Source organism: Oryctolagus cuniculus, chromosome 3 (genome assembly GCF_051225735.1).
Source record: "Oryctolagus cuniculus isolate XC-2025 breed Fujian yellow rabbit chromosome 3, ASM5122573v1, whole genome shotgun sequence".
Lineage (NCBI taxonomy): Eukaryota > Metazoa > Chordata > Mammalia > Lagomorpha > Leporidae > Oryctolagus > Oryctolagus cuniculus.
In genome coordinates, this window is record NC_142869.1 from 26,048,658 (window position 1) to 26,076,170 (window position 27,513).

Here is a 27,513-nt window from a genome sequence, read left to right on the forward strand (position 1 = left end):
TCCTATTAATTTACCCCCCCCCCGAAAATGAAATCGCCATATGAAAGAGTTATCAGTGTCCCCAATCTATTGCAGTTCAATTCACAATAGCTAAGATATGGAATCAACCCAGATGTCCATCAGCTGATGACTGGATAAAGAAAATGTGGTATATACACACTATAGAATACTACTCAGATTTAAAAAGAATGAAATCCTGTCTTTCACAACAAAATGGATATAACGGGAAATCATTATGCTTAGTGAAATAAGCCAGTCTCAAAAGCCAAATACCATATATTTTCCCTAATTTGTGGTAATTAATATAAGAGCACAAAAATGCAGTGTATATGAGCAAAATTGATATTTTGACATTTGATTATTGTGTACAGCCCTGTCTCTACTGATGAGGAACAGTGATTTTTATTTTTTATAATCTATTGAATTTGTTACTTTGGGAGTGTTAAGCTTATGATTATAAAATGAAATGAAACTACATCATTATAAACATTTAAAGAAAGAATAATAAAGGAAGGAGGAAAAGAGTTTGAGCACAGGCAGGAGGGAGGTTAGGGTGGGAAGCATCACTATGCTCCTATTTCTGTATATATGAAATACATGAAATTTGTTCAACTTATATAAATAAAAAACTATTAAACAGAATCAACTTATTTGTGAAATACAAAAATGCTTATGTTAATTTTGAGGTGATGGTAATATTTCAAAATGGAAATCCTTGTAGATGACTACAAATATTGAAGCAAAGCTACAGTTTGATACTATATTAGTTGGAAAGTCATTGGCAAATAATTAAATTTGAAAAAATATATTAGGAAAGTCATTTTGGAAAAATTCTATTTTATAAAATAGTTTTTCAAGTTATAAAACAATCATATACAATTTAATTTATTTAGTCTATAAAATTTTTGAAATACTTTTCTTGACAATGTTTTATTTTAGTAATAAGTGAACTACCAGTAAAGCATTGTGATATATATATGTATATATATATCCATAAATATATATACATGGTAGATATAGATGCTATGAAGAATCTGAGACAGTAAACTTTGAAAATCTTAAATTTTCAAATTTCTCTGAACTTTCTGGACCTGAAAAATGGTTTGCTCTTCCTGTTAAGAAGCAGCACACCCGTGCTGATCAAGGGCATTTCAGAGTCCCCTAACTGCAAACATATTCCCCATCCCTGTTTTCTGTCCAACAGACCAAAATCCAATTATGGCACAATAAAATCTACCCAAGGAAGTTATGATCATATCAACAAATGGAAAATAATTTCCAAAGAACTACAGCAGCTTGACAACATTCATTGATGAGTACCAACAGAGTATAAAGGGTATTTACAAAATGCATATCATGAAAAAACTATACATGGATTGCAAAGATTTCTGCTCCAAAATAAACATATTTTAATTCCATTTTCTCCAAACGTCATGAAATCCACTCATACATGTAGATTTGGATCTGGAGGTTGTTAAAACATTGGATATGGGAAACAAAATTGGACAAGGAAAAGCTTATCAATATGGGAAAGTCTCCTGAAATGCAGGATTTAAAAGCCTAGCAAGAGTGGTGATGTTAACATAATGCTAAGAGTAACTCTTAGAAATCTGATAGAAGAACTGATAACCAAAACAAATCAAGTAGGAATGCCAAAGTTACCACAACAAATTCTGAAATGGGTATCAAAACTTTCATAGAAATGGGCATGAAAGACAAGAAACCGGATGCAAGGCTGAAAAACCACGGAGATAACAATGCCCACAGGATTGCTAGAGGATATGCTTGTTAGGATCACACTGGTAAGAGGGGCGGCAACATCACTAGGAAACTCAGCTGTGATTCTCCTCCAGAACAATGGTGGATGATATAAGAGAACTAGGCCCCCTAAAAGCAATGAGGATTGTAGTATCCTGATGCATCAGAGGCCAGGTAGAAGAACTATAATGTAAAAGCCAAAAGGGGCTTAACTATAGAAACATTCAGCAAGATCTAAGTAGCTGTCAGGAAAGTCTGAAGAACAGAGAGCTAGGGAGAAAATTAACAGGACAAAATATCCTTAGAGGTCAGAGATGGGAATGCAACAGAGCAACATTACTTTTACACAAACAAAAGAAACTGAAGAGGATGATTAGGATTCTGGTAAAATGTCAGTATCAAGATTAGGCATTTAGGGGCTGGCACTGTGGCATAGCAAGTATAGCCACTGCCTGCAGTGACAGCCTCCCACATGGGCGCTGGTTCAAGCCCCGGTTACTCCACTTCCAATCCAGCTCTCTGCTATGGCCTGGAAAAGCAATAGAAGATGACCAAAGTGCTTGGGCCCATGCACCCATGTGGGAGACCCAGAAGAAGCTCCTGCCCCTTTGCTTTTGATCAGCCCAGTTCCAGCCACTGCAGCCATTTGGGGAGTGAACCAATGGATGGACAACCTCTCTCTGCCTCTACCTCTGCCTCTCTGTAACTCTGTCTTTCAAATAAATAAATAGTTTTTTTTTTTTAAAAAAAGAGTGGGCATTTAGATGAGCAGAATACCTGGGTTTGATTTCTGGCTATAGCAGACCCCAGGAGGCATCAGTGATGCCTCAAGTAACTGAGTTCTTACCATCCACACAGGAGACCTAGAATGCATTCCCAGCTTCTGGCTTTGACCTGGCCTGGCCCCAGCCTTTGCAGGCATCTGTGGAATGAATCATCAGATGGTAGTTTCTCTCTCACTCTCTCGCTCTCTCACTCTCTCGCTCTGTGTGTGTGTGGGGGGAATCTCAGGGTTTTTGTTTTTAGTTTTTCAGCGTTCCATAATTGCGCTATTTATAGTAGCCAAGTTTGGTGCCACATTCTTCCCAGCAACCCACAGTTTACATGGCTCCAGTGTCTCTCACAGCTAGGTTTCCCTCTCACTAATAAATAGCATACCATCAATCCTTACAAACCCATCAATGCAGAAGACACTAATGCCCGTTAAGGGCTTTGATTATGTCACAGACCTATCTTTATGGACCTCAAACAATTTGATAACCTAATCCAGACCCTATACATTAGCATGAATTCTCTACTAAGGATCACTAGTCATATGAAGAAAGAGATAACACAAAATGAAAGATTAGGATAAATACAAAAATATTCTGGAGAAAACAGAGAAGAAAATTTACAAAGCATAAAATCCCAATTATTGTCTTTAAGGAGATTCATGTAAATAGATCAATGAACACATAATAGGCTTCCACAAAAAGAAAAAAAAAGATATCACTGGAGAATAAGAAATAAACACTGGAAATGAAAAATAGAACTTTCAAAACAAAAACAATTTCAGTACTTTAATAGTGATAAATTGGATAAAGCCAATTCCAAGAAGTTAGAAGACAAAAGTGAGAAGATAAATCAGATGCAAAGGAAACAAAGGGAAGGAAGCATGGAAGAAAAGTTAAGATTTATGAAAGAGCGATTTAATAAATGAAATTTAGCTATTGGGAATTCCAGAAAGAGTAAAAATAAGCAATGAGTTCAAATAAATAATAGAAAAGAAATTCCTTGGGCTAAAGTAGCATTCTAGGATTAAGAAATGTTCTGTATATTATATAAAGAACGTAAGTAAAAATAATAGCATCAACTCACTACATTCTGCTGAAATTGACTAACTTAAAAAAAAAGGAAAAGGGCGAGCATTTGGCATAGTGATTAAGATACTGATCAGAACAACATCATTCCCATTCAAAGTACATAGGTTCAGTCTGGCTCCAGTCTACATTCCACCTTCCAGCTGATCTGCTCCCTGGCAGGCAGGCAGTAGATGACAGTTCAAGTTGGCTCCCTGCTACACAAATGCGAGACCCAGATTGAGTTCCAGCTTCTGGCTTCAGCTTGGCTACTGTAGGCATTTGGGGAATCAGTAGATGGGAGATCTCTGTGTTTCTGTCTCACTGTGTCTGTTTCCCTGCCTTTCAAATAAATATTGTTTGAAAAATAAACATATCTACAAAAACAGATAAAAGAATATGTGGCTATTAAATTGGAAATTCCACAGAAATATAAAGTTATAATATCTTCTGAATTACAGATATCTGCTAGCCACTTGTAGAAAATTGTAAATGATTTGGGGGCCAACGCAGTGGAACAGTAGGTTAATCCTCTGCCTGCGGTGCCAACATCCCATATGGGTGCTGGTTCTAGTCCTGGCTGCTTCTCTTCCAGTCCAGCTCTCTGCTATGGCCTAGGATAGCAGTGGAGGATGGCCCGGGTCCCTGGGCCCCTGCACTCTCATGGGAGACCAGGAAAAAGCTCCTGGCTCCTGGCTTTGGATCAGTGCAGCTCTGGCCATGGCAGCCATTTGGGGAGTGAACCAATGGAAGGAAGATCTTTCTCTCTGTTTCTCTCTCTCTCTCACTGTCTGTAACTCTACCTGTCAAATAAATAAATAAAATCTTTTTTTTAAAAAAAGAAAATTGTAAATGATTTGGCTAAAAACATCTAGTTGACTCTTACTTTTTAATTTTTTTAAGATTTATTTATTTGAAAGCCAGAGATACAGAGAGAAGAAAGAGAGAGAGACTGATCCGCTGGTTCACCCCTCAAATGGCCACAATGGTTGGGGCTGGGCTAGGCCAAAGCCAGGAGCCAGGAGCTTCTTCTGGGTCTCCCATGTGGGTGCTTTCCCTGGCACCCATATGAGATGCTGACACTGTAGGGGTGGAGGCTTAACCTGGTAGGCCACAGCACCGTCCCTTCTAGTTGCTGCTTAAGCTTTTCACATATCAAAGACAGAATGAGAAGAATGGGAATGGAGACAGTATGTGAAGAGATTTCTTTACAAAGAGCCCTGACATGAATCCTCTAAAGCTTGGGGAAGAAAATCATAGTTCCAAACTTAGTGTGGAGGGCTGCATAGGCCTCCCCAGAGAGGATGCTTGCACTTCCAAGTGCCTAATTTGCAGACTCTAACAGTAAGGTAAAGGGCTTTGTCAGAGACTTGAATGTAATACCAGTAGAAACATGTGCCTAAAGTTGTTTCATAAAATATACAGACGCATGGTCTGGCAAACAAAGAAGACCCAAGCAGAAGGAAGATACGAGGTCTACCAGCACACAGTATGTGAGTGGGTTAACTTACCGGGGAGTTCTGGTCTGGGAAAGGAGTTGCTTAGAGGAATTAGCTTTCAATATCTGCCAGATTCAAAGAACTCTAAGTCATCATAAGCTAGTTTAGCTCAAATACTAACTTCCTAATCCTCTTAAATTCGCTCCTCCAACTTCAACATTGCCAGTTAACAAACTAGAGGAAACATAGGAGAAGAAATAGGAAGGACCACAACACCATCACCAGAACCTCCTCTTCCCCATTGCAAAAGAAGTTCCCAGATGAAGGGATGGGAGACTTAATTCTATATCAAATGTGGAGCTTGGAAATTTTATATAAACTGAACATATTTAATACTGACTTGGGGTTGTGTTTTGCAACCTAAAGTGAATAGAGAATAAATTTTGAGTACAATTCCAATGAATTCTTATAAAAGTGGCTGAATTTTCACCAAAGAGTAAGGGTTGCAATGCCTCCACTAAGCAGATTTAAGAGTCACTAACTCATGTAAATAAAGTTGCTTTTATAAGTATGTCTACTTATTCAAAGTATTGGTGTTCCCTTTGCATATATTTTTGTACTTCCTTACGAAGTAAGAAACATGTATCAGTATATTTTAAGAGAATAAAACAATGCCTCCAAAATTCTGGTGAAAAAATATATTTAAACCTAAAACTTTACATCTGGTTAAATATTAATTCAGTATAAGGAAACAACAGAAGCATAACAGATAGGTAAAACACTGAGATAATTTATCTCCATGTTTCCTTTCTGAAAATTACTCAAGGAGATACTTCAGCAAATGAGAAAAAGTGACACACGAGAGGAGGATGTGAGAAATAAGTAACAGAGGAAGCTGAGCATAGACAAGTGAGGAGAAAAGGAAGGCTGTAGGCAGATGTCTCTGGGCCCAGGCACTTCAGGGATTCTCTTTCCCTCCCTATGGCTCTACTGACAATAGTCTGCAAAAAATCATATCCACTTAAAACAATTCAATTACATGCTATTTTATGGGATTAAATTTTATTATTTATTTACAGAGAAAGAACAGAAAATAGAATTAGGACCACACAAATGTAAACAATATCCATTATGACTATATGTATCTAATATAACTCAAATCAGTGAAGCCCTAAAAGCCTCTTCATTTCTAAACTGGAGTCGCCAGGCATAATCTAATGTGAATAATACAAAAATAAAAACAGAACTCAGCCTTTTATTATAATAATAATAAGCACAGGAAAATATTCATAAAAATGATTACTCAGTGAGGATAAAAAGGATTCACTTTATTCTATATTTCCCTTAAGCCTATGTTTTTCTTAAAATCATATTGTAGATATTAAATATTATAAATCCATACTGAAAACTAATATACTATTCATTAATTTGTAATGTACTCATCCCTATATCTTAGAATCTTTTTGTCACATCAGAAGTTGACCTTGTATTACTAACATGTTACCAGACAAAAGCATTTAATGAATGATTTTATGAATTACTTACTGCCTGAAAGAGAATGCCTATAATATTAGAAAATGAAAACACTGGTGATGAAAATCACTACCATAACCCCAAAACCCTTAACCTCAATCTGCATCTATCTCGAATACCATAACCCATAAATTAACAGGGTACTTAATCCTCACGGAAAGATTGTAAAATGAGAAGAAATACAAAACACTAATCTGAAAATATTTTAAAAGGTTAGCAAAACATTAATGCTTAATCTTTATTTTATTCAAATGTTTTATACAAAATTCTAGCTTATACCTTAAAGGAAAAAACATAGTTATTTGCATTATCTAAGTAAATGAAGCAATTTGAATGTGGAAAAAAAAAAACTATATTCTTCTTCTAGAATTATCACTGCTGAAAATATAATTCTAAATATTTTCCTTTTAAAATAAATGTCAGGGGGCTTGCTGAAATGCCAACATCCCATATGTGTACCAGTTCAAGACCAGTTGCTCTACTTGCAATCCAGCTCCCTGCTAGTGAGCCTTGGAAATCAGCAGAGGATGGCTCAAGTACTTAGGCCTCCTAGAAGAAGCTCCAGGTTCTTGTCTTTAGTGTGGGACTGCCCTAGCTGTAATGGTCATTTGGAGAGTGAACCAGCAGATGAAAGATCTCTCTGTCTTTCCCTCTCTCTCTGTAACTCTGCCTCTCAACAAAAATAAACAAATCTTTTAAAAATGTCAGACATTATAGAACTTTATGTGAATTATTAATTTTATAAATTACTTCAGATAGACAGTTATACAATTTTCATAATGAGAAACTAAACCATTTACAAATTTTATTTAATTTCATTCTTCATTTTTTATCTCTTTGTATGTTTTTTTTTTTTTAATAGGCAGAGTTAGACAGTGAGAGAGACAGAGAGAAAGGTCTTCCTTCCATTGGTTCACCCCCCAAATGGTTGCTACGGCCAGCACACTGCCCCGATCCGAAGCCAGGAGCCAGGTGCTTCTTCTGGTCTCCCATGCAGGTGCAGGGCCCAAGGACCTGGGCCATCCTCCACTGCCTTCCTGGGCCACAGCAGAGAGCTGGACTGGAAGAGGAGCAGCTGGGACAGAATCCAGCGCCTCAACCAGGACTAGAACCCGGGGTGCCAGCACTGCAGGCAGAGGACTAGCCTAGTGAGCTGCAGCGCCGGCCTCTTTGTATGGTTTTAATACTATTTTTCTTTTTAGAATCATTATGGAAGATTTTAACTACCAGTCTGATTGCAGAACAAAAGTACCGAATATATACACAGAATCTTAACTTGAACATAATTATATTTAATTCTGTGTTTATTTGAAAGGCAGAGTACCAGAAAGAGGGGAAAGATGGATATTCTACCTGCTGGTTCATTCCACAAATGGCTACAACAACCAGGTCTAGGTAGGCCAAAGCCAGGAACCAGGAACCAAAAACCCCACCCTTGTGTCTCACATTGGTGGCAGGAGCCCAACTACTTGGGCCACCTTCTGCTGCCTTCCCAGATACACTACATGAAAGCTAGCTCAGAAGCAGAGCAGCCAGGACTCAAAGTGGCACTCCAATGTGGAATGGCAACATCCCTGGTGGCAGCTTAACCCACTGCGCCACAGTGCCTGCCCTTCTATTCTAATTTTAAAGAAAACTGAGTCAAGTCTGAGGTTAAACAATCTGAAAACACAGGTGATACAGGGTGACTTCTTTTGGACAGGCAATTTTCAGCACAAAAACCAGCAAGTGCACAAACAGGCCAGGTTGCTTGGATAGGTGACACAGCGACTTACTGAGCTGTCCCTGCAGCTAAGAAGCATGTGCCCCTGAATCAACTAGCTACTAGTAACACCGGACCTCCGTTTCCCCTCTGTAAACTAACGAGCTTGTATTATACAGCATCTACATTCTGTTCCAGTAGAATAATGACACAGAACGAGTGCACATAGCTGAGGTCTGAGAGACAGAACCACCTCACTCCAGATCAGTGTGCATGGATTACGCATTCCACCCCAGCTTTCTGCTAATGTGCGCCCGAGGAGGCAGCGGGTGATGGCACAAATATTTGGCTCCCTGCCACTCACACGGGAGACCCAGATTGGGTTCAAAGATCCTGACTTCAAGCCTGACCTATCCCCAGCTATTGCAGGCCATTGGAAAGTGAACCAGAAGATGGAAGATCTCTATTCTCCCTTTTTTTTCTGTATCTAAACTTTTCAAATAAATTTTAAAAATAGCCAAATATCAGACAATTAAGTATGAATTAATGGAAATACAATAAACAGCATATCATACCTTATTATTGTCTTTCTTCTTCGTTTTACTTTTGCTTTGCTCCCTGGCTTCACGCAGACCTCTCTGAGTGGGACCCTCTGGTGCATTTTCTTTTTCACAATTGTGACCAACTAGAAGATAATACAAGTTATACTTAATATTTGTATTGCTCCTCTCTAAGAGACATTATAACCAAGATACATGAAGTAAGGTATTAATATATGTACTTTCAAAAGAAGTAAATGATAATATTCAAATCATGAAAATGCTTTAAGTGGAATGTCAAAATTCAGTTCCCAAAAATGCAGTGTGTCATTAAGTCAAGCAAGTTAATGAAATGCCGTAGAGATTAGAGGGGCCAATCTCAAATTATGTTATATCCAAATCACTTATGAAGTTGTTTAAGTATTTTTTAAACAAAGTTAAAAGGACTAAAGGAGTAAGGTAAGAAAAGACAAAATTTCTCAAGTGAAACTGAATAATAAGATACTTTTTCAAAGAGCAAATTGTATGACTCAAATACTATTATCTAATACTATTATCTATCCTTCTTTTTTTTTTAACTTTTATTTAATGAATATAAATTTCCAAAGTACGATTTATGGATTACAATGGCTTCCCCCACATACCGTCCCTCCCACCCACTACCCTCCCCTTTCCCACTCCCTCTCCCCTTCCATTCACATCAAGATTCATTTTCGATTATCTTAATATACAGAAGATCAGCTTAGTATACATTAAGTAAGGATTTCAACAGTTTGCTCTCACACAGAAACATAAAGTGAGAAATAATAGGTGATTTTTTTTTTAAATGATGATGAAATCAGATCAGACCTATTGTCATGTTTAATCCCAGTGAGAGTCAAGTTGGGAGTTGATAATTTCTTTCTTTTTTTTTTGACAGGCAGGGTTAGACTGGGAGAGAGAGATAGAGAGAAAGGTCTTCCTTCCATTGGTTCACCCCCCAAATGGCCACTGCGGCCGGCGCACCACGCTGATCCAAAGCCAGGAGTCAGGTGCTTCCTCCTGGTCTCCCATGTGGTGGAAGGCCCAAACACTTGGGCCATCCTCCACTGCCTTCCTGGCCCACAGCAGAGAGCTGGACTGGAAGAGGAGCAACCAGGACAGAACCAGCACCCCAACCGGGACCAGAACCCAGAGTGCCAGCGTCGCAGGCAGAGGTTATCTATCCTTCTCAATGTTGAAAACAGAAAGGAAAAATGCAGGGTAGCATCCCAGTACAACTCTCCTGGCCATGAAGCACATTCTTTCTGGACTCATCTGAGAGGGAAAACAGTGACAGGAAAGTTCTTTTTCTCTTCCACATCTCTATTTATCTATCTATCTATCTACTTATTTAGTTATACACACATATACATATATATATATATACACTTATTTAGTTCTGCATAATTTCCATCTGTTATTTTTAAACTATAAGCTGATTTAAAATAATTAATAAGGTTATAATTAGTAACATATAAATACAGGAAACAACTCAGTGATACAATTTATAACAAGTTTATAACAGAGAAGATGAAAAAAAAGGATGATTTCAATGTCACGGTTCTCAGAGAATCATGAAATGATAAAGGTAAGGAAGTATGTGACTGGTATTTAGTTCCTCCTGTGACCTAATTTTTCCTACTCAGCATCATTTCTACAAAAAGGAAAAAAATCCTCAAAATAATTCCAAAAATGACTCAACAACATAATATTCCATAGCCCCAGCCATATATGAAAGTGTTTGAGAGATCCTGGTATTTAGACTGCTTGTTTTCCCTCAGTGGTGTTAAAAATTATAGACCCACAGTATTTAAAAGGCTTAAGTGTGGGGGAATGGCAGCAATTATAGCTTATTGAGATCGAGGGAACATTTTCATTTTTTATTATATTTTATTGTACTTTACTGTTCAAAAACCAAGAATGTCAATCCATTAATGGTGCTAATTGAAAATAGTAATAATTAACCTTCATAGATCACTGATCTTTTAATATGTAATAGCCACTGTTATAAATAATTTACACATATTACTGAACACAATGGTTTAATAACCTTTTTCTTCCCTCTTATATATGAGCAGGGAATTCATGAAGTAATATCCACAGAAAATAAAGGAGACAGCAATACGGAGAAAACCTCAGGACTCCTACAGAGAATTCCAGGAATATGAGCAGGTATCTTCTAGAATTCAAGGCATTACTGGGCACCATTTCATCAGAGAAATAAAGTTAAAAAGAAACGAGCAAATATTGTAAGGATCACAGGTGAAAGTAGTAAACTCAAAAGGGCTCAATTTATGAATATACATTGCTGCTCCATCAAAATATAATTATAAAAATTAATGCTTTAATAAGGTTGTAGGAATATTTTTAACATTTGGAATAATAGCACATACTGCTAGAAAAGAAATAAGGCCACTCAATTATTTCTCGATTTAACAAGAATACACATGATTTCTATTTGCCATCAAATTAATGTTACATTCACTTACTCAAAGATTTATAGAACAAATAAGAGGCTCAGACATTGAAATTGTGTCACATTCATGGTTAAGAACATATAATTATCAAATTTCATAAAGCATTTCTTAATGTTTAGTATTTTCCTAGCACAGTCCATGTCTTTATCATAACATACTTTTGTTTACCATATAAAGCTTTTTAATGACAAGGCCTAAAATACCACCTGTTGCTCCATAGTTCCAAAATTTTACTCAAATACAATCAACATTTTAAGGAATGTGTAATTCCTTCAGGGAAATAAAACAAACATCAAACAAATACCTCTTAATTCACTGAAATTTCATTTACTATACCTATCATTGCTAAACTTCACCCATTCAATCATTCCCTCATATTTGTATAAGTTAATTTATTTTAAATAATTATCAGGAGTAATTTACTATTTCATAATTTCTCCTAGGATTTTTTTATTATTATCCCATATGCCATATAAGAACAAACGTAGAATTAAAAATTCTTGTCAGCAACAAGGTTTGGCAGTAAAGTATTAATATTCTGCTAGCAATTATGGGTAATTTTCTAAATTTTCTATTACAAAAATTTCACTTGATTATCAGAAAACAATATGTTTAAACTCCTTTGATTGATAACCCTGCTCCAAATTATTCCAATGATTGTCTTATTCCTTAAATTTGGATTAAATAATAATCTGTCTTCTTCTTAATGATCAGAGGAAATAATTTGTTGCTTTCTAACCTAAAAGTGGATAACTTTTAAACTGAAGAATATCTACTATCATACCAACCTCCACCCAAAAATGGATGGATGTATGATTAGATGGAAGATAGAGATGAAAATGGTAAGAGAGGCAGATGCACGGGGACTTTTTTTTCTAAAAGATTTATTTATTTTAAAGGCAGAGTTACAGAGAGGCAGAGACAGAGAAAGAAAGAGATGACTTCCATCCGCTGGTTCACTCCCTACAAGGCTGCAATGGCTGGAGCCACACCAATCCGAAGTCAGGAGCCAGGAGCTTCTTCTGGGTCTCCCAGGTGGATGCCAGGGCTCAAGGACTTGGGGCATCTTATACTGCTTTCCCAGGCCACAGCAGAGGTGGATCAAAAGTGGAGCAGCCAGGACTCTAATTGGTGCCCACATGGGATGCAGGTGCTGCAGAGTGGGGCTTTAAGCCGCTGCACCACAGCGCCAGCCCCTGCACAGGGACTTTTAAATTAAACTGAAAAGAGTGAGTGAAGAGATGAATAGAGAGGGGGTAAAATATGAAAATAATTATGTATACAGATTTGAAAATAACAACAAAAGATGGAAGGATTTATGAGGAGCAACCAGTTAACCAATAAATCAATGTCAATTCAAACTGCAGTCCTTGGCTAAGTAGGATCCCAAATTCAGGTAAGTGGAGTTAAGGACAGAGCCTGAGATCACACGGCCAGATTTTGAGACCAGAAATTAGGAAAATGTATGGTCAGCCATTAGGTAAAACTAAAATGCAAGTGATTAAGAGCTTAAAATTATTCAGTACAGAATTTCAGTAATTAATTTGATCCATATATTTGCTGCATACAACAAAAATAATCTATTTCTTCATGTTGGGTCAGAATGTATTCCTTTTGATTAACAGTCACTTTAAAATATCACAAAAATACAATCACAAATATGATCTTCAAAAATGTAAGTTTATATAATGCATTCCTTTATAACATAGACCAAATACCAGGAGATGATAGCATAAGTTAACTATAACCATTAGTCTACTTCAATGGATCTGTCCAATATAAATGCACAAATTGTAAATTATTAGAGTAGAATGAATCTTTAGAGGTTAACTGTTATAAATATAAACCAAGGGGCCAGTGCTGGGGCATAGTAGGTTAAGCATCCACCCATAGTGCCAGAATCCCATATGGGAGCTGGTTCGAGTCCCAGCTGCTCCACTTTCAATCCATTTCCCTGCCTATGGCCTGGGAAAGCAGTAGAAGATGGCCCAAGTGCTTGGGCCCCTAAACCTGTGTGCAAGACCCAAAGGAAGTTCATGGCTCTGGCTTCAGATTGGCCCACCTCGGCCATTGTGGCCAATTAGGGAATAAATCAGCAGAAGGAAGACCTCTCTCTCTGTTTCTCTCTCTGTCTTGAACTCTGCCTCTCAAGTAAATAAATAAATCTTTTAAAAATAAATAAATATAAATCAAAGCCACAAAGCCCCTCAAACTTCAAACCTTCTTATAAATGATCTTCTTCACAATCTTTGGTCATATTGAAAAGTGACAGTTCCTGAGGCCGGCGCTGTGGCACATTGGGTTAACACCCTGGCCTGAAGTGCCAGCATCCCAAATGGGTGCCAGTTCAAGAACTGGCTACTCCACTTCCAATCCAGCTCTCTGCTATGGCCTGGGAAAGCAATACAAGATGGGCCCCTGTATCCACGTGGGAGACCCGGAAGAAGCTCCTGGCTCCTGGCTTCAGATCCGCACAGCTCCGGCCATTGCGGCCAATTGGGGAGTGAACCAGCAGATGGAAGACCTCTCTCTCTCTGCCTCTCTTTCTCTCTCCTTCTCTCTCCGTGTAACTCTGACTTTCAAATAAATAAATAAACCTTTTTTTAGAAAAAAGTTACAGTTCCTAAGAATATTATAATTTATAAACCATCCGTTTATATTTATATCATATTGGATACTTCAATGATATAAAAATACAAAAATAGTTTTGATGTTATCATTCTTTGCAAAAAATTAATAAGAAAAATATGTAGTCACATAGAGAAAATTACATTAATAACTTGGGGTACATCCTTCAGTCAGTATTTTTCTTTGGATAATTTAATAGACATTACTTATCTATACAAATATTTTATTCCTTATTATAACATTATAACATAAAAACTTATCTTATACATGAATTTTAGACACTTCATATTATTGCATACCAAATATATCTTATTTAAAGATTCACGTGACATTAAAAGTCAAGATTGTATACACTGTTGTGTTACTATAAATAGGACTACATACACATCTTTGCACATAGTCTCTTTAGGCAACCCTGAATATAACTGATACTTCTTTAACATTAGGAAAATAATGAGAAGGGAAGACGAACAGAGCCCAGAGCAGTGAAATTACTCTGTGTGATACTATAATGTTAGTTACATGTCAATGGAAATTTGTCAAAGCCCATGGAATGCACAATGTCTGGTGAACATTAATGTAAGTGATGGACATGGATGATAAAGCAGTCTCATCAATTGTAACAAATATATGGCTCTGGGGATATTGATGGTGATGGAGGTTATACATGTGTGGGGACAAGTAGTATATGGGAAATTCCTATCTTCTGCGCAATTTTGCCATGAGCATAAAAGAAAATGAAGTTAGCCCTCAAGAGAGTCAGCCTATGTAATGCATTCTTTTGTAACAGACCAAATACCAGGAGATAATTGCATAAGTTATCTATAAACAAGACATCTTGCCTCTGGATGTAGTCATATCCAAGGCTACCACCTCCACTTGCTTGCTATCTGAGCCAAGAAAGTATCAAATGAAGGAATAGGAAAAAAGAATTAAAATGCTACTTTTTTGAAAGGCAGAGCAAGGGGGAGGGAGGGTTGGTAGAACACTGAGACAGAGAGAGAGATAAACCTCTTATTCTTTTATCCTTTTATCCTCAAATGCCCACAACCACTTAGCCCGGGCCAAGTCAATGTCAGGAACCTGAAACTCCATCCAGGACTCCCATGTAGGTGGCAGGGACATAAGTACTTGAGCTATTAGCACTGCTCCCATGTGCATTAGCAGGAGACCTGAATGGGTAGTAGCAGCAAAAATACCAAGAATCTTCTATGGGATGTAATTATCTCAAGCTTAACCTGCTGAGGCAACACTTGCCCCATGAATGCTTTTAAACCTTTATCAGAGAACACAATGAATAGTCATCTGGAAATGATACAATATCATCATTACTAAGGAAATTCACCACTTTGCAATCTTTCTATATTTAAAATTTTTTTCTCATCTTTTTTTAAGATTTTTTATTTTGAAATTTTAATAAAGTTAACAAATTTTATGTATTTCATATATACAGGGTTTTTTTAAAGATGTGTTTATTCTATTTGAAAGTCAGAGTCACAGAGACAGAGAGATCTTTCATCTACTGGTTCACTTCCCCAAATTGCCACAATGGCTGAGACTGGGCCAGGCCAAAGCCAAGAGCTTTATTTGGGTCTCCCATGTGCATGGCAAGGATTACTAACACTTGGGATATCTTCCACTGCCCTCCCAGATGTATTAGCAAGGAGCTGGATCAGAAATGGAGAACCCAGGATTTGAACCAGGGTTCAAATGGGATGCCAATGTTACATGAAGCAGCTCAACCGGCTAGGCCTCAACACCGGTCTCTCTATATATACAGTTTGAAGAGCATAATGATGGGTGCTGGCACTGTGGCATAGAAGGTTAAGCCTCCACCTGCAGTGCTGGCATCCCATGTGGGCTCTGGTTGAAGTCCCAGTTGCTCCACTTCTGATCCAGCTGCCTGCTGATGTCCCTGGGAAGGCAGAGAAGGATGGCCTGAGTACTTGAGCCCTGGTACCCACGTGGGAGAAGAAACTCCTGGCTGCAGCCCGGCTCAGTCCTGGCCATTGCACAGCAATTAGTGGAGTGAACAAGTGGATGGAAGACCTTTCTTCTTCTCTTTCAATATCTCTGCTTTTCAAATGAATAAATAAATCTTTAAAAAAAAACAGCATAATGATACTTCTAACTCTAGGACCAACTTTAATGAAGTATAATTTCTATGCAATAAAATACATACATATAGTTTGGTAAGCATTGGCAAATATAATCTTTCACACAATCACCAACAAATTCAAAATATGAAATATTTCCACCACATGTACTTTATTTTCTCACTTTTACTTTTATATGCCTTATAAATTTTTCCTTAATAATTTTAATTGGACAATTCTATTTTAAGGAAATTAAGAAAATTTAATCTTTATTTTAATCAAAATTTGTTTTTTGAAAAGAGGCAATTTAATAAATTTACAGAAATATCAAAATTATACATATTTATAAGGTACCACGTGATGTTTTGATGCCTGTATATATTGTGTAATATCTAATCATAGTAAACGTTCTTAGTTCCTCAAACATCAAGCATGTTTATGATCAAAATACCCAAAATTATTTCAGGCTTTGTTTTATTTTAACATTTCTAATTCTCTGTGATCAATCTTGGCATACTTTCCCTTTGGCCAAAAGGAAATCCCTTATAATTTCTGGTATGACAAATCAGAATGCAAAATAATTGGTTTTTATTTAGCATAAAATGTCTCAATTTCACTCTAGTCTGGGAAGGATACTTTTATTAGATACACAGTTCTGAACTAAAAACTCACTATACTTTAATGATATCATTTCATTGCTTCTAGTCTCTATCATTTCTTATGATAACTTAGCCTTACTTTGTATTATTAGTTGCCAATATGAAACAAGTCTTTTCTGTTATCCTGTTCTCAAGACTTTCTTGCTTAAATATTCAAAATTTTGGGTACACTGTTTTCTGGGGTGTCCTTCTTTGTGTTATGTTTAGCTGCTTTCTAGGATCTGCAAAATTGGTATTTTACATCAAGTTTGAGAAATTTTAGGCCATTATTTATTTAAATATTTTTATGTTCCATCTCTATATCAGACTTCAATTATATATGTCAATTGGGTAAATATATTTTCCATTAGTCTTTTTGTCTCTTTGGAAGAGATGACTTTTTAAATTTTTTAACATTTAATTATTGCTTTGAAAGGCAAAGAGAGAGAGGGAGAGACAGAGAGCGATCTCCCATCAGTTAGTTGGTGCCCCTAATGGCCACAACAGCCTTGGCTAGGCCATGCCAAAGCCAGAAGCCTGAATTCTAACGGTATCTCCCATATGGGTGGCAGGGGCCCAAGTACTTGAGCCATTTCTGCTGCCTTCCTAGACACAATATCAGGGAGCTGGATCTGAGGTGGAGCAGCCAAGACTCAAACCCAGTGCCCAGATGGTATGCCAGTGTTGCAGGCAGCAGCTTAACACACAGCACCACAATGCCCAGGCCAAGATGACTTTTTTCTTTTTATCTCTTTCAAATTCACAAAACATTTCTGCTGTCTTCACTTTGTTATGAAGTATATCCAATAAAATTATTAGATACTTCAATAAAGTTACTATATTTTTTGTTATATTTTTCAGTTCTAGAACTTTAATTTGCGTGTTGCTTTTTCCATCTTTCTGATGAAATTTACTATCTGTAAATTTAGGTAGTTCAGTTTGTAATGGAGTTGACTATAAATTCTTGGCTGGTGGCTGGGCTACCCAAGTGCTGATTGTGATTCCAAAAAAACACAATTACAAATGTTGAAATCCTGAAAGCCAACATTCACATATGAGGGGAAATGGTTATATAGAAGGGGTAAACAGTCAAATTCTGGGTAAGGTATTGACAAGATGAAAACTTTTGAAAGTTCTGACAAATTTATTTTCACTGGAAAAGCAGAGGGACATGGGAGTGAGGGAGGGAGTGGGGAGAAAGAAACAGAGATCTTCCACCTGTTATTTCACTCCTCAAATGCTTGCAATGGCTGAGGTTGAGTCAGGCCAAAGCCAGGACCAAGGAACTCCATCCAGGTCTCACCTACATGGGTGGCAGGTATGTAAGGGCTTAAGATTTTAACTGCTGCTCCCCGGGAGTGTATTAGTAGGAAGCTGTATTAGAAAGTGTAGGGAGACTCAACACCAGTTACTCCAACATGGGATGTGGGTATACCAAGGGGCATCAAGCCACTGCTCTAAAATGCCCATTCCTCTCTATCTTTTTTTCTCTTAAGATAAAATGAGGGAGCCAGAATTGCAGCATTGCAGGTGAAGCCATTGCCTGCAATGCCAGCATTGTATATGGGTATCAGTTCGTGTTTTGGCTGCTCCACTGCCCATACAGCTCCCTGCTTATGGTCTGGGAAAAGCAGGGTAAGATGGCCCAAGTATTTACTCCCCTGTCACTCACATGGGAGACCTGGATGAAGCTCCAGGTTCCTGGTTTTGGCCTGGCTACCCCTGGCCATCACATATATCTGGGGATTGAAGCAGCAGATGGAAGATTCTCTCTCTCTCTCTAAATCTCTAAATCTCTAAATCTCTCTGCCCTTCTAATTCTCTCAAATAGATAAAGTCTTTAAAAAAAGATAAAATGATTTTCAGAGTAAATCACACAGCAAACCTGTTGCTGTATATTTTTTAAAAATCCAAAAACAAAGATTTGGAAAGCTTGCAAATTAAATAAAAATCAAGGAAATGCACACACACAAAGAAATCAGGGGTGGATATATTAATATCACATATCATGGAATGCAATATATAGATCATGAAATGAGGAAAGAAGGGTATATCATTATGTAATGGGTATAACTGTAATTCAGAGCATCCACATTTTTTGCCATGTATGCATGTGTGTATGTAATTCCCACATGTGATAGAAAAATGTGGTATTTGTGTCCCTGTGTCTGACTTATTTCTGAAAACAATAAGCAGGTACTTTTTTTCTTTCATGGCATGGCTCTCCTAAAAGAGAACACTTTCACATGCATTTTCTATGTGGAGCTGCTCTTTTGGAGTTTCTTCCATGATTTTCATACATTGACATAAGCAATCCCTATTAAGTTTTCCCATCTTCTGGGCCATGATACTTTGTGGATTGGGTTACACACAAATCCATTACCACATAAACTCATCCACAGACCACACATTACTGCAAGCAATATGGGGACAGCAAACACCACTCTGTCTTGTTTTCCCTTCATGCAAACAATTATTTTTGAAGCAGCAATTTTCCTTGGCTTCTGAAGACAAAGGCACCTTTAATTCATTCGAGTTCTTGAAATTTCACTGGCAGGAAGGAATTTCCAACACTGACCAATGATTGATTTTTTAACAAGTTTTCATCTTGTCATTTCCTTCTTCAGAATTTGGCCTCTATAAACCACCTCTATATAACCTTTTCCCCTTGTATGTGAGTTGTGTCTTTCAGGATTTCAACATCTGGAATTTGAATCTTTTGTGATTGTGTCTTTTGGAATCACAATCAGCACTTGGGCAGCACAGCTACCAGCAAAAGGATTCAGTCAACTCCATCCTACACTGGGCTGCTCTTCATTATAGCTCCCTGTTCTCTGCTGATCTTTCCTCAGAAATCTACCTGCTTTCACTCTATAGTCTCTGCCTTTTCACCTCATCTTGATTAGCATGTCCTTCATGGCACCCATTTCTCTGTTTGGAAACTTCCTCAGACCAAAGCCATGGTGACAGTGGAAGTCACCTCATAAATTTTCCTCTGTCACCTGCCTTCTTTGACTTGTGCTCTTTTCCAAGGGCTAAAAATTGTTGCTTCATTTACATAGGTTAGCTTTGGGATAATTTATGAAGAGAAGCCTAATATGGTACCAGGTACTCCATCATAGCCAGAAATAAATATCCTATCAAGATGGTTGACTCATTTTTCTCTAAAATTAATCAATACAGTATCACATCAATATTTCCCATTAATTTTCATTAACATTTTAATTTGTGAACTAGTTACCACACCAATTTGTTTTTAAATATCTTTAGAAAGCTAGTAATTTATAAAGTTGAAAAGCCACCAAATCAATATTGTTATAGTTCCATGACACTTTACTTTTACCTTTAATTTCAGGAATATGATAACTATGTCCTATATCTATGTTCTTCAATGTTTCTTGAAGTTCAGACACCTAAATAATAAAATTCAGACACTGAGTTATATTCTAAATCAGTTTTAAAATGATAAAATGCAATTATTAAATGTTTCTTCCAATATATCAAAACATTAATATCTCTTGGATTAATGCTGATAAATTTTAAAAATCAAACATGAATGTTAACAAAAAGGATAACAAAATTCCAATTTAAAATTCAATTCTACAGGCAATTTTTCAGTACCTATAAAAGTATCTGAAATATTTATTTCACAACATAGCTTCCTAAATAAAGAATACTCATTATACACTTTGATAATTATTTAGTCCTCTACTTTGAGAGAGATTTTTTTTCTCTGTTAAAATCATTTCCCAACAGCCTATTACGTTTATATTTATATCTACAGAATATGAAGTCAGTACTTAAAAAAATAAATTATGAAAAGTCTTTTTCTTCTCAAAACTCTTATCAGTTGCTACCACAGATATAACCTGTTCCATTAAACAAGCCTTATAATTCAGAACACTTGTTAGATCTGTGGCACACCATTTCCCCGTATTTCCAGAACAACAGGATTAAATTTAAAATTCTACTTTAAAAAGCTAACTCAGAGTTTACTGTATATTATCATACCAAAACAAAGTACCATCTACTACCACTGAATGACAATATTTCTTTATTAACAGAAAACAACAGATAAGAAATTGAAATCTATAAATCTGTGCTAATATGACAGATCAATAGCTATTCTTAGAGATCAGGATTACAATTTTTTAAATTAAGGGCTGGTGTTATGGCACAGTGGCTTAAGTCATTGCTTGCTACAATGGCATCCCATATGAACATGGATTCCAGTCCCAACTGCTCCATTTCTGATCCAGCTCCTTGCTAATGAGTCTAGGAAAGCAGTGGAGTCCAGGCTACTGGCTTCAACCTTACCCAGCCCTAGCAGATGCAGCCATTTGAGGAGTGATGGATGGAAGATATATCTCTTTCCCTCTCTAATTCTGCCTTTCATGTCAATAAAATAAATCTTTTTAAAAATTTAATAAAGTTCTTATTTAGAGTATCTTAATATTCACAGAATAGTTGTTAGTGTAATTCTAAGACTTCTTTATGTGTGTCCTACACCTGAATACCCCACACTGCTTCTTCTGTTGACTTCATACTGTGATGGAATACTTTTTACAGTAATAGATCAATATTGACACATTAATACAAACTAAAGTTCAAGTCCATATTTTCTTTGATTTTCATTATTTTTTCTATAATAACCTTTTCATGTTTCAGGATCCGACCAGAATACTACCTAACATTTCTTTAGCCTCCTTTCTTTGTACATCTGAACAGTAATGTATAAAATTCAACCCTGACTCCTAGGGAGATGATTTTAACTTTTTAAACATTTTCATTTGAGATACATCTCAATCACAAGCAACTTAGCCTTGTTTAATACATGGCTAGTTTCTAGCACAATGGGGATTCACATCCTCCACCTCTAATCCATTTCTCTTTCCACTAAACAAGTAAGGAGCAACCTCACTGAGCAATCCAAAGATTGTAAGTGGCCTAAGGTTTTTCTTAGTAACATCAGCCTAAGTGACATGCTACAGATTCCAAAGTACATATTGTCAGGGTTATTAAAGGATTCCCTTTTGTAATGCCAGGTCAATAAAGGTTTCCCTTTTGAAGAAGTATAATAAATAATATCAGGAGACCTGGTGGACTAAAGAAAGTAGCTTAGCAGCACAAGTATAAGATGGACTTACAGCGAATAAGAAATAGGAGCAGACCTGAATCTGGCTCCCAACCACAATCATGCCTCTTATTAGGAGGCTGAGGAAACAGGTTAAATGAAAAAGAGTAAATTAGAAAAATGAAATTCTTAAGGTTTTATACATAATGCCATAAAATTTTAAACTATTATTAAACCAATTGTATTAAATATCACTTAAAATACAATTCAAGGACAAAAAATAAAATTCAAGAACAAGAGGTAAGAAGAAAAGTGATAGCTTCCATTTTAGTAGCTAAGAATGCCACTCAAAAGACAAAATAAACTTGATTAAAGTAGGTTTTAGTAAAATTATTCAAGGAAGAGTATTGTTGTCATACAAACTTTGTAGCTTCTGAAAGGATAACCAAAAATTAAAAACTCAGGAAACAATAAATGTTAAGCATAGTTACAGCTCTATATATCAAATACTATCATGTATTTTGAGGGGCATAAAAACATTTTACCTACTTTTTCTCTTTAAGATGTATTTATTTGAAAATCAGAGTTACAGAGAGACAGAGGGAGAGGGGTAGAGAGAGAGAGCTTCCATCCCCTGGTTCACATCACCCTCTCCCACCTTAAAATGCCCACCACAACCAGGGCTGGACCAGGCCAAAGCCAGAAGCTAAGAGCTTCATCCAGGTCTCCCGTGTGGGTGCAGGAGCAGAAGAACTTGGGCCACCCTGCACTGCTTTCCCAGCTGCATTAGCAAGGAGCTGGATTAGAAGTGGAACAGCTGGAACCAGAACCACAGCCTATATGGGATGCCAGCATTGCAGGTGGTAGCTTTACACTGTGCTACAGAGCTGGCCCCTTCCTTCTCTTTCTTGAATTCTATGCCAAATTTCTTCACTATTGCCCTAGTGTTTAGGCCTCTGCTACCACAAGAATGGAAAACAGTGTCGTCCATTACAGAAGTAAAAAAATTGAGCCAGTAATATATGTAAAAACATTCATTTGGGGGAAGGTTGCAGGGTGTTTTAATTCATTATCTCATATGTTTCACAAATGTAGGCCTTTGTGGCTACTTTTCATATATGAGAAATCTGAGCATTAAGTGTTTAAGAAATTGTCAAAGGCCAGTGTTTGTAGTTGTAAAGCCTAGCAATTCAATACAAGTTTGACCACAATTTTTTTATTCTAACTACACTTTAGTAATGTCCTATACATTTATGTTTTTAAAAAATACTTAATAGTCATATTTATAGCTTTTAAAATAAATAAAATCTTTTCCTAAATTTTTCCAAATGTTTTGAACATGAAAATATCTTAAAATGCTATCTCAGCAACAAAACTAATATTTGTTTGTGTTAGAAAAATGATTTAAAAATCATGTTGAAGTATCCATGGTTGTCTCTTTACCTGTCCAACTGCTCTGTCTCTTTCCAAGGAGGTCAGCATTTTCTCCTTCAGTAAAATGTGGTGCTTCTCATGTAACACTCGTATCGTTGGTTCATAAGAGGCATAATGCAACTTCAACCTATGAAAAACAAAAGGCCAATTGTATCTGAAAGGATCATTGAGTTGAATCAATGACTTCCATGTACCATATAAACTTTTTTTTCACTTTGAAATAACCATGAATAACTGTAGAAAGTTCAACCCACTAGAAGCAAAAAACAAAGAAATTATTATTTAGTATGCAACTTCACTGCAACCTGGAAAGGGAGCAGAAGTATAAGGCAAAGATCACATCCATCCTTAATAGATCTCCATTTCTTACTAGTACCTTTTACTGTTTTCAAATATCTATCTAGATAATCACTGCTCTTTTCTGAGATTCAAAAAAAAATCAGTTCCTTCAATCAACTCAGTAACAATTTTCAGAAAGGCAAGAACTACAAACAATTGAAAAATTAATCATTCACGTCAAATACACTAAGATAGCTTTGAAAGCAAATTTGAATAAAATTATACTTAAAATATTAAAAATAAAATATTAATATCTCAGAAGAAATAATTCAATATAACAATATTATACCATTATGTTATGTCTTTAAAATTATTTTATGTGAAAATGCCTTCAAAATTTTTTTTGTTTTTCGATTGAAGTATAATTTACATGGGGTAAAATATACAGGTCTTACACTGTTACAGTTCAAAGAATTAAACATCCATAAAGTCCATATTGTTACAAAATAAAGAATATTTCTAATAGACTAAAAGATTCCAGAGTTTCATATACTTGGCATCAGAATAGGCTCTCTTTGGAAGCTGGGCCTTTAGCTCAGCATAATGGTTCTTGTATGTTGGCACTTCATTTTTTTCTGTGAGTAGTCAGTCCCTTTACAGTCATATTTCATTTAACAACAGAGATACAATCTGAGAAAGTACCAATAGGTGATTTCATCATTGTGAGAACATTATAGAGCGTCCTTACACAAACTAAGATGGCTACATCACTAAGCAACATGATCTCAGGGGAATACTATCATACGTGCAGTCTGTTGTTGACTGAAACTTCATTAGGCAGTGCATGACTACACACACACACACACACACACACACACACCCTGCAATGTATTTATCAGGTATTCTTGCTGATGAAAATCAGTTGTTCTGGAGCTGGTGCAGTGGCATAGCAGGTAAAGCGCCACCTGAGGTGCTGGCATCCCATGTGGGCACTAGTTCAAGTTACGGATGTTCTGCTTCCGATCCATCTCCCTGTTGGTGTGCCTGGGACAGCAGCGGAGGTTGGCGCAAAGTTCTTCCACCCCTGCACCCACATGGGAGACCTGGAAGAAGCTCCTCACTCCTGGCTTCAGACTTGGCCAGCCCTGGGCATTGTAGCCACTTGAGAAGTGAACCAGTAGATTGAGGCTCGCTCACTCGCTCGCTCGCTCTCTCTCTAGCTCTGCTTTTCAAATAAATAAACGAATCTTTAAAAAATAAAGTAAAATAAAAGTATCATTTGTTTCCACTTTTTGGCTATCATAGATAATGCTGCTATGAACATTTTTATACAAGTCATGTAAGCTTTTATATACTATATATAATTTCTTTTAGATAAATACTTAGGCATTAAGTTGACAGGTTGTCATACTGCCACATCAATATATGATAGTCCTGATAACTACCTCCTTACCAACATTTGGGGTCTCGAACCAGCGCCCATATCGGATGCTGGCGCTTCAGGTCAGGGCGTAAATCCGCTGCACCACAGCGCCGGCAAAACATAATTTGTTTTAAAACTTCTCTTCTAGGGAAGGCACTGTGGCATAGTGGGTAAAGCTGCCGCCTGCAATGACGCATCCCTTATGGTCTCTGTTTCGAGTCCCAACTGCTCCACTCCCAGTCCAGCTCTTTGCTATAGCCTGGGAAAGCAGTAGAAGACGGCCCAAGTCCTTGGGCCCCTGTACCCATGTGGGAGACCTGGAAGAAGCTCCTGGCTCCTGGCTTCAGATTGGCACAGCTCTGGCCATTGCGGCCATTTGGGGAGTGAACCAGCAGACGGAAAACCTCTTTCCCCCACCCCCTCTGCCTCTGCCTCTGCCTCTCTAACTCTACCTTTCAAATAAATCAATAAATCTTTAAAAAAAAAAACTTATTTTCTAATATAGGCATTCAAGGCTATCAGTTCACTTTAAGCTACTTTTGTTGCATCCCACCCATTTTGATATGCTGCATTTTTAACCAGTCAGCTCAAAATACAAGTATTTCCTAACTTCCTTCTTTAACTCATAGGTTATTTGAAATAAGGTGATTAATTATCAATTATTTAAGAAACTCCTTTGTTACTGGTTTCTAAATTCATTTGCTTGTGTAGAAAACATTTTTATATGACATTATTCCTTGGAATATATAAAGACTTAACTTATGGCCCAGTATATGATCTACGTCAGTGAACATTGCAAATGCACTTGAAGAGTCTAAAGCAGAACTCTTCCTGATGTCTTTCTGATGAATTGGTCATTTTATTAGTGGCAAATACCCCCTTTTCCTCTGGTTCTCAGGACACCCTTGAGGCTGTCAGTTTCATGGGCATGCCCCTTTTCCTAACATTTCATCTGTGGTACAAGCTTTAGTAAAGGCGTCTTCCCCAAAGTACCAGAAGCTCCCCCAACCCAGGAAGTTCCCTCACTCCCCTCCTGCATGCCAAGCTGAGGGTATGATACAGAAGAGAAGTTACACATCTCAACTGCTGCAACAATTAGTAAGCATGCACTAGCCAACCAGAAGAGTACCACCAGAAACTGAACTCTGCACTACCTGATAGAGATGTCTGCACTGTAAGACCTGGCAAAGAAGTATTTATTGGCCTTAAGCCACTTTCTTGAGGCAATGAATATAACAACCTAGCAAAAACTCCAGCAGATGAAGTAAATTCACTGCAGGGATCGCTCTTAAAAAACCTGAAAAAAAAGTGACAGCCAGCACTCAGCAAAATGAAATGCTTGAGCTTCTCTAGCCCACAGCAGAGGAAGGATTTAACGTCACTGGAAATATAAACTATTATGATTGCCTCACTACTTCAGTAAAATTACCTGCAACCATATACCTGAGTGACAACAGGGATTTTTTTTTCACCTCCAAACACTTTTTTAGCCTAACAAATTTCCAGAATCATTTAAAAATTTATCAGTCAGTTTAATATTCTTTATTCTTTTTCTAACGAATATAATTTCCAAAGTACAGCTTATGGATTACAATGGCTTTCCCCCTCCCCATAACCTCCCTCCCACCCGCAACCCTCCCCTTTCCCTCTCCCTCCCCCCTTCCATTCACATCAAGATTCATTTTCGATTATCTTTATATACAGAAGATCAGTTTAGCATACATTAAGTAAAGATTTCAACAGTTTGCTCCCACACAGAAACATAAAGTGAAAAATACTGTTTGAGTACTAGTTATAGCATTAAATCTCAATGTACAGCACATTAAGGACAGAGATCCTACATGAGGAGTAAGTGCACAGTGACTCCTGTTGTTGACTTAACAAATTGACACTCTTGTTTATGGCATCAGTAATCACCCTAGGCTCTTGTCATGAGCTGCCAAGGCTATGGAAGCCCTCTGAGTTCATTGACTCTGATAATTTTTAGACAAGGCCATGGTCAAAGTGGAAGTTCTCTCCTCCCTTCAGAGAACGGTACCTCCTTCTTTGATGACCTGTTCTTTCCACTGGGATCTCACTCGCAGAGATCTTTCATTTAGGTGTTTTGTTTTTGTTTTTGTTTTTTGTTTTTGTTTTTGTTTTTGCCAGAGTGTTTTGGCTTTCCATGCCTATAATACTCTCATGGGCTTTTCAGCCAGATCTGTGTGCCTTAAGGGCTGATTCTGAGACCAGAGTGCTGTTTAGGACACCTGCCATTCTATGGGTCTGCTGTGTATCTCGCTTTCCATGTTGGATCGTTCTCTCCCTTTTTTATTCTATCAGCTAGTATTTGACAACAGGGATATTTTAAGGAGTTGTCAGTGAAATCTAGAAACCCAAAGCAACATTATGACCCCTGTGCTTGAACAGGAGTCTACAAGGGCCAGGAAACAAGGAGAATTCTGGCTTAAACTTGGCATACCGCTTACTTGGTCTGTATATACAGCCAGTGGTCAATCTCAGTGCTCCTGAATGAATTAACTGAATTGATATTTTTGGCAGTTGGAGTATACTAGCAGAATAAGGAAGGCCACTCCTAGCCTCTTCATTTGGGAATCAAAATACAAATACAACAGGCCACTTGATACTGGCCCT

At 37.2% G+C, this 27,513-nt stretch overlaps 1 protein-coding gene across 2 annotated transcripts in view; it reads right to left on the reverse strand.

Annotated features, from left to right (window-relative positions):
• SPAG16 (sperm associated antigen 16) overlaps positions 1–27,513 on the reverse strand; it is a 1,165,801-nt gene that overhangs the window by 1,086,936 nt on the left and 51,352 nt on the right. For both annotated transcript variants that reach the window (XM_051849131.3, XM_051849135.3), the window contains exons 7-9: positions 23,187–23,304; positions 20,013–20,082; positions 8,846–8,955 (exon numbers count right to left, since the gene is read on the reverse strand). In XM_051849131.3, coding sequence (XP_051705091.3) covers positions 8,846–8,955; positions 20,013–20,082; positions 23,187–23,304 — 298 coding nt within the window. The remainder of the gene's footprint in view (positions 1–8,845; positions 8,956–20,012; positions 20,083–23,186; positions 23,305–27,513) is intronic.